At 35.9% G+C, this 17,450-nt stretch overlaps 3 protein-coding genes across 17 annotated transcripts in view; 1 reads left to right on the top strand and 2 right to left on the bottom strand.

Moving 5' to 3' along the window:
- The window catches only part of Alg5 (ALG5 dolichyl-phosphate beta-glucosyltransferase), a 41,758-nt gene extending 38,926 nt beyond the window's left edge, over positions 1–2,832 (bottom strand). For 2 of the 5 annotated variants that reach the window (XM_077795158.1, XM_026395103.2), the window contains exon 1: positions 1,311–1,423. In XM_077795158.1, the coding sequence (XP_077651284.1) occupies positions 1,311–1,383 (73 nt within the window). In that variant the 5' untranslated portion in view covers positions 1,384–1,423. Of the gene's footprint in view, positions 1–1,310; positions 1,424–2,495; positions 2,679–2,745 lie in introns of those variants that run through there. The other 3 variants (XM_026395105.2, XM_026395107.2, XM_077795157.1) reach the window with 3 other exon arrangements.
- A 77-nt stretch (positions 2,833–2,909) lies between these two features.
- Positions 2,910–9,882, top strand: Exosc8 (exosome component 8). Its single transcript, XM_026395108.2, has 11 exons — positions 2,910–3,002; positions 4,023–4,059; positions 4,229–4,292; positions 4,604–4,677; positions 5,769–5,814; positions 6,517–6,622; positions 6,708–6,753; positions 7,502–7,598; positions 8,322–8,442; positions 9,231–9,337; positions 9,685–9,882. Exons 1-11 carry the CDS (start codon positions 2,986–2,988, stop codon positions 9,798–9,800), a joined length of 831 nt encoding a protein of 276 aa, XP_026250893.2. The 5' UTR covers positions 2,910–2,985; the 3' UTR covers positions 9,801–9,882.
- Positions 9,883–9,978: 96 nt separating this feature from the next.
- Positions 9,979–17,450, bottom strand: part of Supt20h (SPT20 homolog, SAGA complex component) — a 40,803-nt gene continuing 33,331 nt past the window's right edge. For 7 of the 11 annotated variants that reach the window (XM_026395099.2, XM_026395094.2, XM_026395098.2 and 4 more), the window contains exons 24-26: positions 12,795–12,900; positions 11,019–11,122; positions 9,979–10,290 (exon numbers count right to left, since the gene is read on the bottom strand). In XM_026395099.2, coding sequence (XP_026250884.2) covers positions 10,153–10,290; positions 11,019–11,122; positions 12,795–12,900 — 348 coding nt within the window. In that variant the 3' untranslated portion in view covers positions 9,979–10,152. The remainder of the gene's footprint in view (positions 10,291–11,018; positions 11,123–12,794; positions 12,901–17,450) is intronic. The other 4 variants (XM_026395101.2, XM_026395097.2, XM_026395100.2 and 1 more) reach the window with 1 other exon arrangement.

The raw sequence follows: 17,450 nt of genomic DNA on the forward strand, positions 1-17,450 counted from the left end.
TCTGCACAGAAAGGAAACAAGAGTGTGAAGAAAGAACCTATACACTAGGAGAAAACCTTTGCTGGCTACTCTTCCAAAACAGATTTAATATCCAGAATATATGAAGAACTAAAATAACCTAGCACCAATAAAACAAAAACCCAATTAATAAATGGGTAAATGAACTAAACAGACATCTCTCAAAAGAAGAAACACAGAGCTGGGGTTGTGGCTCAGTGGCAGAGTGCTTGCCTAGAATTTGTGAGGCACTGGGTTTGAATCTCAGCGCTATATATAAATAAAAAATAAAGGTTCATCAATAACTAAAAAAAAATTAAAAAAGGAGAAATACAAATGGCCAACAAATATATAAAAAGTTAAACATCTTTAGTAATTAGGGAAATGCAAATCAAAACTACATTGAGATTTTATCTCACTCCAGTTAGAATGGCAGTCATCAACAATACAAAGAATAGCCATGTATGATACACATCTGTAATCCTGGCAACGCAGGAGGCTGAGGCCGGTTACAACCCTCTGGGGAAGATGGCAAAGTGGCCTTCCTGGCAGTGCTGTCTAGACAGCTGATCTGAATGCCAAGGATGCTGAAATACTCTCCATTTACTAACTAGATGTAGGCTCATTCCAAATTATGTGGAAGAGAGTTCACTTGGCAAGTATTCTGTTCTCTATAGATCAGCAAGTGTTTACAATGTTTTTATACTTCCAGATTAATGGCAGAGGAAATCTTGGTTTGAATTCTATTGTTCTGCTGTTTACAGAGGCAGCAAATCTTTAGTGTCTAATTCTGGGACCTAAGGACCCATAGCCAGAAGAGGAGAAGACAAGGCCTGTTTCTCTTGCTCGCTCTGCCTTCCCAGAGGTTCTTCTTGATCCATCGAATCATTCCAATCCTTAACATATGGCACCCTTCTGGGGGTTCAAGACCTCCCCAGGTGGGGCCGAACTGCAGAGACTGCAGGCTGGGGGAAAGGCCTTGGAGAGGTCTGAGCTGACAGGCCGGGTGGGCGAGGGCCAAGGCAGCTGTCTGGGCTGACCGGGCTGAGTGGGCGCGTCCCGAGGCTCCGGACACACAGGCAAATATAATTCCAAATAAATAAAGAGTCTTAAGTAAGTAAAGATAAATAAAAAGTATTAAAAAGAGGGGTGGGGTGAAAATCCTGGAGAGGAGCCCTGGAGGAATTGGGGGGAAAGCAGGGTGAAAAGGGACACGTCCAGGAACCCGCAGCGCTGAGTAGGAGACGCCTGGGAGCCGCAGCCTCCGGGAGGGCGTGAGTTCAGGTCGCGCCGGTCCCCAACCCGGTGCTCACCAGTATGAGGGCTGCGGCCGCCAGTGCCACGCAGAGCACCGCCAGCTGCAGCAGGAGCGGAGCCATTCTCCATGCCGAGCCGCCACCTCTCGCCCTATCCAGCACCTACACACACGCGGAAGCGCTCTAGGAGTTCCGCCTTCCGCCTCCGAGGAGGACGCGCCGGCCGGGCGCCCGCCGCCCACAGCGCCCCCGCGCGGCCAATCTCAGCCGCGGCCCCGGAGCCAGCGCTGTTCACAGCGTCCCCGCGCGGTCAAGCGAAGAACAAGCAGCTCGCTTTCCAGATTAGCAAGTAAAATGCAAAAAGCCTACTTAATTTGCGTTTCAGATAAACAACAATACAACTAATTTTTAAAAACATCCTTAGTGAGATATATTTCATATATCATACAGCTCACATATTTAAATATTTTGGTTTGTTACATTAATTTTCACAACTTTTATTGGTGCAGTGCACTGTGATTAAACAGAATAGTAGGATTCATTAAGACTCATTAGTACGTGCGTATACTTTGCTCTATAGTACAAATTTGAGTACTCACCATTTTAAATGTATAATACAGTAGCATTAATTATATTCACAATGCTGTGCATTCACCACCAATCAAACTTTCCCTGCTCCCCCATTCCCAGCACTGATAGCAACTAATAACATGCACTATTTGCGGGTATAGTCATACTAAAAAAAAAAAAAAAAACTGTTCATAATGTTAGGTAGAACTAGATACAGTAAACACCGTTTTGAAATATATCCTCCATCTTAGCACAAGAGCCACCTCACAGTCACTCTGACTCAGCCTGATTTTAAACCCCAGACAATACATCATCATGCAAAGAAACCCCAAACAAAACTTCATCATCATACAAATAAAGGAAATTGTTGTCTGGGACTGAAATACTGAAAACACCTGGATGGACATGGAATAGTGACTACCTCAAAGAATAGAGGGGACAACCCAAAGAACCTTTCATTGACAATCCCCTAACCGCAAAACTCCCTCATGCCGCTGTTATCTACTCCAGGCTGTAAGTGGAAGACAAGTCTCAGTCTCCGCTGGGCCCCTTCACTGGTTTGTCCCGAATAAACCGGTGTCACTGTTGAGCTGTCGCTCCTCTTTATTTCCTCACTCGTTTCTTTCCTTACACATAAGGCATTCCCATCTGGCCAGGTGTCCAGCATTTTACCTAGTAATCCTGCCTAGGAAGGAGCTGAAAGCCTTGTCACGGCAGTCAACCGCTGAGAATGTGAAAAGTTCGCATTTCTCAGGTGCTGGAGCGGAAAGCCGGTAACCTGGGGAGAGGCCATCCCAGGGGCCAGCCTAAGACCGGCGGGAAAAGGACGTAGAAACATTGGAATGATGTTTCGTATCAACAGACTTCTTTGCTATAAACTCGGTTTTCTTTTAAATTGTTGGCTTTATTCTGAACTACAAACCTTTTTCTAAAGAGGGACACTAGTCTAATAGCAGATTCGCTAAAAATACGCCACAGGCAAGAAAACCTAGAAAGGCTCTCGCTAGGGTAGGGCGGTGCGGAGCGCCACCAGGACCAGCTTCGCGGAGTCCAGTCTTCCGATCTCCCTCCACGGGAGTGCCAGGGAGCTCGCGTAGAAAGTGCGACCGCGGAGCTGGCGCGGGCGGGAGGTCTGCGCAGGCGCAGGCGCGCGAGCGGGAAGATGGCGGCCGGGTTCAAGTGAGTGTTGGCGGCCGGCGGGCCCTAGCGGTGCTTCCAGGCGGATGGCGGCTTCCCTTAACCCTTAGTTCAGTGCTCTGTCCTGGAGGCCGACTCCGTCAGGGTCTCGCTCCTTTCCTAGGCGACGGGAGAGGACCCGGCGGTAGTCGGGTGCCAGGAGAGGCGCTTCTTTCCCCCACGCGGGGCGGAGTAGAGGGTTTCTGTAGAGCCCGGTCCCCACCGCGCGCTAGGAACCTGGTGCCTCGTGAGCGCACAGTCCAGGGAGGTGCGGCTGTAACCCTTTAAGCCTCGTGCCGCCCGGCTTCCCACTTCCCGTAATTTATTTCTAAAAGAATTGTGCCTCCCTCGGAAGATTTCACTCTTGGTGCCACTCTGGTGAAGCCTGTGGACTGTCAAAAGTTTTTAAATGAGCGAAATAAAGATTCCAAATCTTATTTGGAACAAGTGATGCTGAAATAGTTATTTTTGTACTCGGGTTATAAACCTTGAACAAAAAAAATGTAATGGCGAGTGTTAGTGTTGGCAATTTCAAAGTAACCGTGAACATATCTCCCACAAGTACAAAAACGAAAACATTTATGATCTCGGTAGATATTGAAGTTGCAGGTACTGCTATTCAAGATTTATTACTTTGTAGCTATAGTGGAATAATATGCTAAATTTCAGTTGTAATAAATGTAAAGATCCTTTCTCATGAGCACTAGGTTAAGAATCCCCACTTCAGAGCAAGAATGACATGATTATTTTAACGACCGGATTAATAATCCTCTTTTAAAGATGTCTCAAAGGGTTTTGGATTGCAATCCTATGATTGAGAGTTAAGGACAATAGTGGAATGTGATTGCTACTGCAAGGGTATCTACTTTCAGTAATTACTTATAGGTGTTAACAATCATTAGAATTCATGAAAAAAAAGTTACAGATTGTGGTGATGTGCTGCACATCACTTAAAATCTGCTAGATTTTGGATTTATGTAAAGTGTCATTAACTTACAATAGTATATTTGTAACACATTTCAGAACTGTGGAACCTATGGAGTATTACAGGAGATTTTTGGTGAGTAAAGTGGTGATGCACATGTTACTCCTTTTGGTAAAGTGTTTGATAACAATATTATGCTTCTTTTAAAGACAGATTCATTTAATTAATTTGAATTAATGAGGTCTAATATGGTTCTCTTGTTATATGTAAAATACACATCTATTTTCCTGAAAAAAATGTTTAGAAAGAAAACTGTCGTCCTGATGGAAGAGAACTTGGTGAATTCAGAACCACAACTGTCAACATAGGTGAGGGTCTATTTTTATGTCAGCTTGTATGGCATTCCCAAGTTCTTTTTTTTTTTCCAAGTTAGATTGTACCATGTTTATGGGATTTGAGGATATTCTGTAAAGAGATTTCTATCTGTACAATAGCCCTGTGACTGAATAAAAATTACTAACATAAATTCAAGGACAGGGAAATCTTAAAACATTAGGTAACTGAAATATGTTGCAAAATAGTCATGTATTAGAAACACAGTTTATGTATAGATAATGCTATAGTTGTTTTCCCTTTAAGGACATTTCATTTTGCTTAAATACTGTACTTACGTTTTCAGGTTCAATTAGTACAGCAGATGGTTCTGCTTTAGTGAAGCTGGGGAACACTACAGTAGTTTGTGGAGTTAAAGCGGTAAGTTTAATATGTCTTGTTGACATTTGACATACTAAATCAGCTTCATATAATTATTAGATAGTATTATACATTTGTAATTCTGCTGTTGATTACAGTCATCTGTTAATTTTTTTGTATTAAGTATCCTAGGAGCTTTTACCCATGAGTTTTAGATAATATGACCCAAGCTTAATAGCTTATGATTCATGAATATTTGAAAAATGGCCACAGTAAAACATAATCCTCATCACAATTAAGTTTTTAAAGAATTTGGTTGTATCATTTGAGAAACTAATAGGGTGATGCCTTCTTAGCCAGTAATAATGTTTGTAAATGTGCAGACACTTGAGATTGTTCAAAAGAAAAGTTTGAGGGAATTAACTGAGTACCTGAGGTTTCAGGTACCTTATTAGGTTGGGTACAGAATTATCTAGTTTCCATTTCCTGTTTTAACATGTGGTTCAGGAACTTGTCCAGACACACAAGGCTCATAAATAGAACTTGAGGCATAAATCCGATTCTAAAGTCTTTGCTTTTTAACTTATTACAACCTGTTACTTAACCTGATTTTCTTCTTTGGTAAAGTTGGGGTGAAATTTTCAAGATTTGAGCTTTTATTTCTTACCAGGTTTTATGCTAGGGATTTAATCTCCTTATTTTATTTGATCATCATGAACAACCCTAAAAGTAGGCAGTATTAAATCTCTCAGTGGTCTGACATTCAAACTGGGTTAGTGATTTAAGAGCTTTGGTTCTTGACCTGTATGCTAGTGGTGCCTAAATCTGGCTGGTAGTATTGTCTGAGGAATAATTTAGATTCTTGCCTACTGAATGAGTAGAAGGGTGGGGCAGAAACCCAATTAATCTTTTTGAAAAGATCCCTAGGTAATATTCTGTACATTATTCTTTTTTAACTCACAGAGGGATTGTAAGGTTTGGTGCTAACATTCTTAGACCCTCGGACACAATTCCTCAGACATAGTAGATGCTTATGATCTGGCAATTAGCTGAGCTTGTTTTTAGTAGAGCTTTTCATAACTGTACAGTAAACTGTCTTCACAATTTTTTAGTTCCTTCTTTCAATAGAAAACATTTATTTGCTTGTATAGGAATTTGCAGCACCACCAACAGATGCCCCTGATAAAGGATATGTTGGTGAGTTCAGTGATTTTATAATTTTAATATAGTTTAACACATTTGATACTAACAATTCTTGATAAGTCCTAGTAGATGCTTTAGACAGCAATTCCTAACATTCAGAAATACAAGGAGTAAAGCATATTCTCAAAAAGTTTTCTGTGTCAAAGTCAGCTTTGAAATGTAACTTTTTGTCAAACTTGGTTATTTGTTGTGTCATCAACAAAGGAAACGGAATTTTTTTAGTCAGAGGGCTGTCATTACAAAATTTGTTTTCCCTAATACTTGTTTTTGTTGTCTTGGATGATCTGTTCTTTATGGTAGGAGCCAACATTGGGGGGAAAAAAAAGTGCTTGCCAAACATGAGCAAGGCATTGGATTCAATCCCCAGCATAACAAAAGAAAAAAGTTGGGTGTAAACAGTTTATTTTGAAATAAACCAGGAAAATTTTGGTGATGGATTTATTAGGATGATTGTATCCTAACATAGATGTTTAAAAAATTTAAAAAAGCTGGAAAAAACATCAGGGAAACAATTTCTTTTTAATCCTGAGAGTCTTACAAAGACCAAAAAGAAGGTAATTATAATGTTACAATGTTTTCCCCTTGGATAGTCTATTCATGGCCACAGTTGCCTTTACTATGGATTGATACCTTTGACACTTTAGTAAACCAGAAGATGAAGTTTAATTCATAGCTGCAGAGTGTTTCTTTAAACAGTTCCTAATGTGGATCTACCACCCCTGTGTTCATCGAGATTTCGGTCTGGACCTCCTGGAGAAGAGGCCCAAGTAGCTAGCCAGTTCATTGCAGACGTCATTGAAAAGTAAGACTATTGATAAAATTTTACTGTCATTCATTTTCAACGTTTTTGACCTTTCATTTACTGTGCTATTTGTCATTAAATCAAGTTCACAGATAATTCAGAAAAAGGACTTGTGCATTTCTTCAGGAAAGGTAAGATGTATAGAGAAGCAATGAACTTATATTAATTCAGAAGGGTTTGTGGGGATACAGCAAACAGGGCAATTAGAAGAAATCCTGATAGCCTATGTAGGCCTTTTAAATTCTAGATGGAATTCATTTAAAATCAGTCTTCCTCTGTAATTATCAAAATAAATTGTTATTCATAAAAAAACAAGTTTGATTGCCTGTCAGCTCTTTAAAGCTCATTTCCTTCCCTTAATTTTTGAAGAAAAATGTAGTCATCTTTTATTTTTTTTTTTAAACTGATTTTTGATTGTGCTAATGTGTTTAAAGTTGAATGTACATGGTGGATACCAAAAGTCTGAACACTTAAAACTAGGCTGAGGAGGACCTAGAGATTTTCCTCTTAGATTACATACAGTTAACATTTTAAAACCTAAACATTTCCTATATTGAAATATCTGTGGGAAAGTACATTTTTGAGTTTCAGATAGGGCTTTCTAAAGTACTTCCCTCATCTGTTAACCTAGCAATAAGAATGGATTTCTTCATCTATATCTCCCTTGAGGGGAATGGAGATGTTTGTCACTTATCAGGTTGGTAATCAAACAAATTTTCACTTTCTTTTTGTTTCCTCTTTATAAAGGTCAAACTTCTAAGTTTTTGAGCCTTGAAGTTTATCTTGTTTATTTAACAAAGGGCTCTGTGATTTTTAAATCCAATCAAATACTGCTTTCTGTCCACAGTAAGATTTCTTTTTTGTGCAAACCATTTTTAGCTTGCTTGGGTTCTATACTGTGATCTCATTTGCCTTGACTATGATGGAAACATTTTGGATGCCTGCACATTTGCTTTATTAGCAGCTTTAAAAAATGGTAAGCAACCATAATAAAAATTAGTATTTCTATTAATGGGGTCAAAATTCTATTTTGTGAAAACGTTTTATATATGCTCAATAAACTTTCAAAGATTTCTAATGTTTAGTTATTCGTGTGTTCTAAAATTAATGAAAATTGAGGGAATGATAGTTGTAACCACAGTTTAGGTCAACAAGTATTTTTTAAGTTCTTTGTCAGAAGGGATATGATGGATTCTGTTGTTTTTTTACTCTGAGGCCATAAATATAACCTTTAACTGTAAAGTTTCTTAGTAAGGAATCTAGGTAGTGAATCGTTAGGGGATATGCCTAGATATTAAAATCCTATCATTGTATTACTGAATTGATAACAGATAATTAGAGGAAGAAGATAATATAGTAATATTACAATATAGCAAATTTAGTATAGGACTTAAATTTGAGTTCTGGCTTTACCACTCTGAGCTGAAGCTTCTGCATGTTTATTAAAAGGGAGATAATACTTTTTATGAAATGTTGATTAAATGAATACAGAGAAAATTCTTAAAATAGTATCTAGCATGTAGAAAGTGACTAGACAATTCTTAATTTTTTTTTAAATTAACAAGAGCTAGGCGGGAACATCAGATGTTTTTGAACAATATTCATCTCCACTAATAAGATTATTAATGTTCTGGTCAAATTAGAAGAAAAAATTAACTCAAAAGTAGAGACTGACTTTACAAGTTTCTCTTTTCTTTAGTACAGTTGCCTGAAGTTACTATAAATGAAGAAACTGCTTTAGCAGAAGTTAATTTAAAGAAGAAAAGTTGTTTGAATATTAGAACTCACCCTGTGGCAACTACCTTTGCTGTGTTTGATGAGTAAGTTATTATTTTGGTATCAGGGATTAAACAAGGGGAGCTTTACCACTGAGCTACACCCCTAGCCTTTTTTTTTTACTTTTTATTTGAGACAGGATGTTGCTAAGTTGCTCAGGCTGGCTTGGAACTTGCAATCTTCCTGCCTCAGACTGAGTTGGTGGGATTACAGACATGTGCCACTGTGCCTGGCGAGTAAGTTAATGTATTTTAAAATTTTTCTATATTCAGTGTTAAGGAAATGGCTTGTTATTTTCAGCTTTCTCTCAAGAAATTTCTGTGGTGGCCATAACACCCTATTTTGCCCTGGGCAGTTTGAGTCCCTGCAACATTATTTGTAGTCACTCCTTCCACTTGCTTCATGTGTGTTCTCTATGATGTCTTTAGTATTTGCCAAGGATTTGAATACATTAAAAAACTGAACAGCTAAGAATTTTTTTCAAGTATTAGATTTTAAGTTACTACTTAATTTTTTGGTTTTTTACCAGATCTATTCTAGCTCTTTTTATACCTGAGCTAAAAAGGCAAATAGTATGTTTAATGTTCTTTTAAAGAAACAGTTGGCTGGGTTGGTACATGCCTGTAACCCCAGTGATTCAGGATGCTGAGGCCAAGTGGACTGCAAGTTTTTGAGGCCTGGTTCAGTGACATAGTGAGACCCTGTCTAAAAACAAAAAGAACTAGGGATTTAGCTTAGTGGTATATTGCCATGGGTTCAATTTAAAGAAATAAAGTACTAAAATTTGTTATGGGATAACCCACTTTTTTTTCCCCCCTTCTTTTTAAAATAGCACTTTGCTGATAGTTGACCCTACTGGAGAAGAGGAGCATTTGGCAACAGGAACCTTAACAATAGTAATGGATGAGGAAGGCAGACTCTGTTGTCTTCATAAACCAGGCATGTTCCTATCCCTTCAAGTCCTAAACATATGTAAATGGAAGCTCAGTAAACTTTATTAAGGTGGGCGAAGTGGAATGAGGGATATTTTATTATTTACCTAATGTAAGGTTACTAGTTTCTTTGCTACTTCAAGTTCCTTACACTTATGTATTGTATATGGCAGTTCTTACATTTCTTACAACTTATGTTGTAGATCAGAATCTCTTGGAGGTCATATTAAAATATAACTTGCACGTCTTGAGACCATAATTAACGTTATCCTATTACTTTTATAATTTGCTATGAACTTCATGTTTTATAAAAATAACTGAGTAATTATAATTGTTGGCACAATAATTTTTCAGGTGGCAGTGGACTCACTGGAGCTAAACTTCAGGACTGTATGAGCCGTGCAGTTACAAGACACAAAGAAGTAAAAAAACTCATGGATGAAGTAATTAATAGTATGAAACCCAAATAAAAAGTCACATATTCCGAACAGATTTGTAAAAACTATATTGTTACACTGTGCACAAACTTTTTATACTAAATAAATATCAAACTACATTCTTCTGAAAGATGTTTCTAGTATTTCTTAGGCCACTTCCATATATATTATGTACAGTGAAACCATTTTTAAAAAGCAGTGACTTAGGCAAACCAACCCTGGTTCCTTAAGCCATTTCCCCATTTTTATTTAAAAATCATAGGGTTGTGCTTCTGTATAAAGTTTGTACATCTAACAATGTAAAATACTGACACATTTTTAAAAATGAAGTAGAAACAATTATTTTGATTCAATGCTGTTGTGTTTTTAAAAAGAAAAAAATAACTCATAATTTTGGAGTGGTTGGTGTGCTTCTCTTCATTTTATTTTTTGACTGGCTGCCTGTATGCCGATGACGATGTAGCTGAGCTGTTTGTGCTGCTGCTGCTGCCATAGCCATTTGATGCTGCAAGAATCGCAACTGCTGCAAAAGGAAAGAAAAAAATCAAGTTATGTTAAAGCAGACAGATATGGAAAGGTGCTTTTTCTGAGAGTGATGAAAACAACACAACTGAAAGGGAGAAGGCACCAAGATAACAAAAAGGGACTATAACACATTGAGACAATGCACAGTCAGACAGCACCAGTGGCACAGAAGCCTGCTGAGGGCTTTAAAAATAACTCTTGGCAAACTTAAGGATTACTTTGCCCTGCCAGTCTATAATGCAGTAACTCAGCAACTTCAATTACCATTTTGTTTTATAATGATAGTTTATAGCAATATGAAACCACCCTGAATATGAAGATTGTCAACTCTAATATGCTGATTTTCCTTCCTAAATTAATAACATTTTTCTAAATGAACAGGTATGACATTGACTAATAGGAACACTTTTCTGCAGTACAATATCAGAAAGTTAACAATTGGCACTTAAAACTATTTCAAAATATACTACAAACGAAAAAATATATGGTAAGATGCCACCAGCATGTCAATAAAATTTTAAATTAGGAAAAGAGTATGGCTTAAATGTACAAAAATACATCCAGTGCTCCAAGTTGACTGGCTAAAATGTTAAGACTTTCAATAAAAGTTTACTAAATTATTTACCAATTACAGTCTTATGAGACAGTGAAATTAAAGCAAGATATTTTGAGGTACTTTTGGATCTGAGTATCAAAAAATGTATCAGAGTGAAGTTGCTGGATTACTTGTATCTGTTGCTGCTGCTGTTGAAAGGCAGAGGAGAGCTGGAATCTCTGCTGAGGAAGGCTTTGCTCAGGTCTGTTCTCGGCAGAGCCAAGCTGAGACAACACTACAGAGAGGAGAAGGGGAAAGCAGGCCAGTCAAAAAGTTTGAAGGCTACCAGAGTTAGAAAAGGACAACACAGGAAATGAAATAGAAAAGTTAGCAGTATGATTAATCTTAAGTATCAAATCACAGACATTTCAGAATAAATTTAGTCTCCTGTTAGTTGAGGATATCACCAATTATAGAACTTTCTGGACAAAGAAAGGTAAGGGAGTATATGTGTGCCAAAGCACGTTACCCACTCTCTTGCATCTCAATGTAATTTGATACTGGTGCTATTTTATAGAAGTATTTTGTACCATATAAAATAGAGTATTTTTAAAATATACTCAATGAAATAGGAAAAAGGAGATGAAAGAAATCCAAACTAAGGATACAGCTGGTAGACAAATGCTTTAAATAAAGGATGTAATGAATGTGAGACTATTTGCTTAATGATGGCTAAAACCTATATTTGACTGGGACCACAGTAATCAATTCAACACTTCCCTGTACAGATGAGAAGATTTAAGGAAGGCCTACATAGTTTAACTCAAAGTAATTATTGCCAAGTCTGGAGTCTGAAACACTTTATGATTTTTCACATGATTTATTTCTACTAAATTACACTACAGCTATTTTAGAAAATTTATAACTGTGTGGTAAAGATATAAAATCATAAACTTCCACTTGGAAACTTTACGTATGAATTATCTTCAAAACAAAGACCTTGATTATTCCATCCTAAAGGACTTTGAAATTCAGAAACTGGGAGTTATAGTCAGGAATGGTGGTGCAGGCCAGTAATTCCAGCAACTCGGAAAGCTGAGGCAGAAGGATTTTCATTTGTCAGCCTGGACAATTTTGTGAGACCCTGTCTCAAAAAAATAAAAACGACTAGGTAGGGATATAGTTCAGAGGTGGTGTGCTACTGGGTCCAATTCCCAGTATTACCAAAATAATAAAGGCCGGGGAGAGTGCTGTATAAAAATCTACAGACATTATAGTAAGCCCACAGGTGAGAAAATATTGACAACACATTCATTAAATTTTCAAACTTTGTATCAGAGTTTTCTTACGCACATGACTTAGTATTTTAAATAATGTGAAATTAGAATTATTGTCAATTGTTAAGACTATTCATTATTTTCATTTTATTATTTATTGCTGGAAGCACTGAGTAGTCTCTCAGTTTAATTCTTTTATTATTTTTTTTAACAAATGATAAAAGTGGCTTACAGAAGTTATGCTATGGTTAAGATTTAAGTCATGCAATCACAAACTATCAGAATGAGACAAAAGACTATGCATTCTAGGAGAAAGTAGTCCAAAATATCAAGAGTTAGAATTAATTGCTTGGAAACACTGAAAACGTGATTTGGATACATGATAAAATTTTGTCAACAAACTAACATAAGGAAAACACAACTGCTTTAACTACATGTGAGTCACAGCTCTTTTAAGTACTGAATTAACACAAACACACACACACACATACACAAATAAAAAACTAAAAAAAAAAAAAAAAAACAAACTTCAGCCAGCCACCAGTTAATTTGTTTAATAGTTCACAAATTAAATATAGCTTTACTTTTTCTAATCATACCTTGCAAGGAAGGAAAAGAAAATAATTTTAAGTGGTGAGATCTCTAATAGATTAGATACTTTTAGTAAATTCAGCATGTAAAGATACCTACCAGCTGCCTGTGACTGCATAAAACTTCCTACTCCAGTAAGGTTAATAACAGCAGCTTGCTGAGCAGATAAGGCCTGTTCTTGACTAGTTGAACCTTGTTCAGAGCCCTGAATTTAAAAAATAATGACTTATACAAAGGAAAAACAATATTGAGCTGGTGAAAAGAAATTAGTTTCTTTCCTGTATGAGAAAAAAATAGATTAATTGTATTTTTAAAAATAACATTAGAAAGACTAATAAGAGTATATAGAATTAGGTTGGGCATGGTAGCAGACATTGGTAATCCCAATTCTTGGGAGGCTGAGGCAAGAGGATCAGAAATGCAAAACTAGTCCAGGTAACTTGGCAACTTAGTGAGACCTAGTCTCCAAATAAAAAAGGACTGGAATTCGGCTCAGTGGTAGAGTAGTAACCCTGAATTCAATCCCCAGTACTACACATCCATACAAAGTAAACAGAATTAGCAAGATTTGAAAGAGAGGAAATGAAACTTTTTCAAAACTGAATCAATGCTAATTGTTTGATGCCATTTTAATAATTAAGATTTTTTTAAAGAAGACAGGGTCTCACTGTTGCCATAAGACTTTTACAAAGCTTCACTAAAGCAATTGGTTAAAGCTTAAAATACCCCTTGCAACTTAATACCAAAACTTGTTAGCTAGCAGAAAGGAAATAAAAGGCATACAGAATGTAATGGAAAAAAAAAGTCCCTATATGCAAATGGTATGAACATTTATGTAGGATATACCAAGGAAAATGCAAAAAGCTATTAAGTTTAAGTAAGAATGCAAAATACAGGTCAATATAAAAAAAAATCAATACTGTATACTAGTAGTAAACATGGAAACTGAAAATAATAGCACAATTTACAATCACAAAAAAAGATAGAATAAAAAAACTTACATATAAATGTATATCTAATATATACATTAAAAACTTCAAATGTTGATTTTGTCCTACATAGTATGTCTGTGTTCATTGATTGTAAGACTTGCAAAACAAAAAAGGCAATTCTTCCTGAAAGAGATTGATAATTCATCAATTCCTTCAAAAATTACTCAATTCCTGGGGCTGGGGTTGTGGCTCAGTGGTAGAGCGCTCGTCTAGCATGTGCAAAGCCCTGGGTTTGATCCTCAGCACCACATAAAAATAAAGGTATTGTGTCCAGCTAAAAATTAAATATTTTTTAAAAAAATTACTCAATTCCTTTAAAGACCCCAAAAAGGTTTTTGTAAATATAGGCAAGCTGATTCTAGAATCTGTACGGAAAAGTAAAGAACCTAGATTAGCAACAATTTTATAAAAAAGAATAAAGTGGGAGGAACCACTCTGCCTGATTTAAGACTTATGACAGAGTGCACAGAGATCAAGACAGTAAGATTTTGGCTGAGGGGTAGACCACAGATCAATGGAACAGAACGAAAAATCCAGGAACAGATTCACAGTCAAATAACAAAGGTGCAAAAGTAATTCAACCGAGGAAGGATAGCTTTTCAACAAATGATAACAGTGCAACTGAATATTCACAGCCAAAATTCTTAGACCTAAGTCACAGACCTTACATAAAAATTAACTAAGAAACAGGTCATAGATTTAAAATAGAAAACTGCAAAATTGTTAGAAAAAAGCAGGAGAAAATCTTAAGAGACACATGGCTAAAGTTAAGAGTTCTCAATCACGACACCCATAGGACATTATATAAAGAAATTAACTTGGATGTGATTAAGTTAAAAACTCACTCTGCAAAGTACAACCTTTGCTACCACCCCAAATAAGTGTGTGAAATAACATTTTAGTTTAAAATAAAAGCCAGACATTTCAAAAATTACTCGAGTGGTTTTTGTTAGATAAAGAAATTACACAGACAAGCATGGAACTGATGTTAAGAAGACACTCCTGAACTTGGAATCCAATTTAGGAAATGAAAAATACAAAATGCAAACTACATCAATTTCAGAACAGAACTATTATAAAACAAAAGAAAAAACAAAAATGAAAGAACTATAGCTGGGACAAATCTCCCACTAAAAACAGTCCACAAAACTAAAGAACATTATAAAATACCAAATGGAAATACAAAAAAAAAAAAAAAAAAAAAAAAAAAAAAGGCACAATAATGACTAAACACACTGAATAACAAACAAAAATACAAATAAAAACACTTGGGAAAGAATTAAAAGAAAAAGACATAATTAATATACTATCATAATCTCAAGAGAAAGCAAAAAATATTAATAAGTCCAGAGTTAAAAGAGGCCATTTATTAACTGATGGATACATCAAGTACATAACAGTCCTAAATGTATACACACCTAACAAAACAGCTTAAAAAAAAAAAAACTTTCTGCAAAAGCTGATAGAAGAGCCAAAAGGAGAAAGAGAAATTTCTATTGTTTGGGTTGAAGACTTCTTTCAGTGATTCATAGAATACATAGGAAAAAAAATCAGTAAGGATACAGGACCAGAACACTATCACCAAATGCTCTAATAAAGAACATCACTAATGTGTGACATAAATTTTTTTCAACTATATGTGGAATGTTAATCAAGACAGGCTGTATTCTGGATCATATAACAAACCTCAACAAACTTAAAGGACGTTTTTAGATGGTAGTGGATTTAAACTAGAACTCAGTTACAGAAAAATAATCTAGAAAATTCACACACATTTAGAAATCAAAGATATCTTTAAAGCCCATTTAGGAGGAATATATAATGACAGACCCTTCTTCTAGGCAATGACGATGAAGCCATAATGTATCAAAAATTATAGAAAGCAGCTTAGGAATTACTGAAAAGTAAATGCATAAAATTAAATTTTTATTTTAGGAAAGAATGGAACCTAAAGCCAATAATATAAGATTCCATTATAAGAAATCTATGATCCAATAAAATGTTTAGAAAATAAAGAAAACCTGAACCTACACAATAGGCTCTACAGGAAAGATCTAGAAAAGACTCATTCTGACACATATCATAATGAAAATATTTGACCTTGAAGGAAAAAACAGACAAACCTTTTGGGGCCTCTAGCTGACATGAACAGTTAGATACACTTACAAAAGCAAGATAATTAGTCTGACATCAGACTTCCAATATATACAAAAGCAAGTCAATGGTACGCACTCTCAACAATTTTTAAGAGACCTACAACTATACAGAGGTCTTAGTGAAAAATAGGGGAAAAGCATCATGACAATGGATTTGGAAATGATTATGATTTCTTCAACAAGACCCTAAAACACAGGCAAAGAAAGTAAAAATAAATAAAATGACCCACATCAAAAAACTTGTGTGCAAAAGATATAATCAGAGGACTGAAAAAGCAACCCACAAATGACATATGTTAACTCTGAGGAGATGGGAAAAATACAAAAAATATTTGGAAGTTATATTATCTGATATGTGTATATAAAGAATGTATACTGAACTTCTACAACTTAAGAACAACAATAAACCCCAATAATCTAATTTAAAAAATTGCAAAAGGACTTGAATAGACATTTCCCCAAAGAACATATAAAAATGATCACCACATCATTAATCACTAAGGAAATACAAACAAAGACCAATAAGATTACCACTTCCCACTTAAGAGGATGGCTGCTATTAAAAACAGCAACAACAACAACAAAAACGAGGGGGGGGGATGAGTGTAGCTTAATGCACACTTAATGTGCTCAAGGTCCTGGGTCTGATCTCCAGTACTATAAATAAACAAAACAAAACAAAACATTAGAAAATATAAGTACCAGTGAGGATTTGAACAAAATGCAACCCTATACACTGTAAGTAAAACTGTAAAATGGTGCAGCTACTATGGAAAAACAATATGGTGCTTCTCAAAAAAGTAAAAACAAAATGACCAATAAGATCCAGCAAGACAACTTCTGGGTACATATCCTAAAGAATGATATCTTTAAAGACATGATATGATTTCACATTTATGCAATAACTACAGTAGTTAAATTCACTGAAAAAAGTAGAACAGTAGTTGCCAGAGGTTAAGAGGAGGAGAAAACAGGGAGTAGTTATTTATTGGATATATAGTTTCAGTTTTGCTACATGAAAAAATTCTACAAATCTACTGCACAACAATGTTAAATACACAATGCTACTATACTGCCACTTAAAAATGGTTAAAACAGCAAATTTTTATGTTATGTGTATTTTATCGGTTAAAAATAAACAAAATGAAAGAAAGCAAATTAAGGATTTTATCAGCTACAGAATTCTTAATGTACAAAGAATAAAAATAGTTTTAAATGTGTCTTTTCTGAGGAATCTACTAGAGAATGAACTTTATTCAATCAAGATAACTTAGGAAGACTTGTGCCAATGGACTGATGAACATTTTTGTGAGCTAACAGAAACTCTGGAGATGAGACCAGGAAGAAATCAGTACTTTAGTTTCCCAGATGATTCCAAAGTGTAGCCAAGGTTCAGAAACACATGTACTCTACTTTAATTACTGCTGTTCTAATCAATCTCTATTTGTCAGTGTTCAATATGTGTATCTGCCTGTATTCATACTGCCCTACACTTCATGACAACAGAAATAACTCTATTCCAACAGCAATAAAATCCCACAGAGGGCAATGACTGAGCAGAAAATACATGGGGTACAGGGGCAAAAAGACCTCGTTCTGCCATTCAG

This window comes from Urocitellus parryii, chromosome 2 (assembly GCF_045843805.1).
Source record: "Urocitellus parryii isolate mUroPar1 chromosome 2, mUroPar1.hap1, whole genome shotgun sequence".
In the NCBI taxonomy this organism is placed as follows: domain Eukaryota; kingdom Metazoa; phylum Chordata; class Mammalia; order Rodentia; family Sciuridae; genus Urocitellus; species Urocitellus parryii.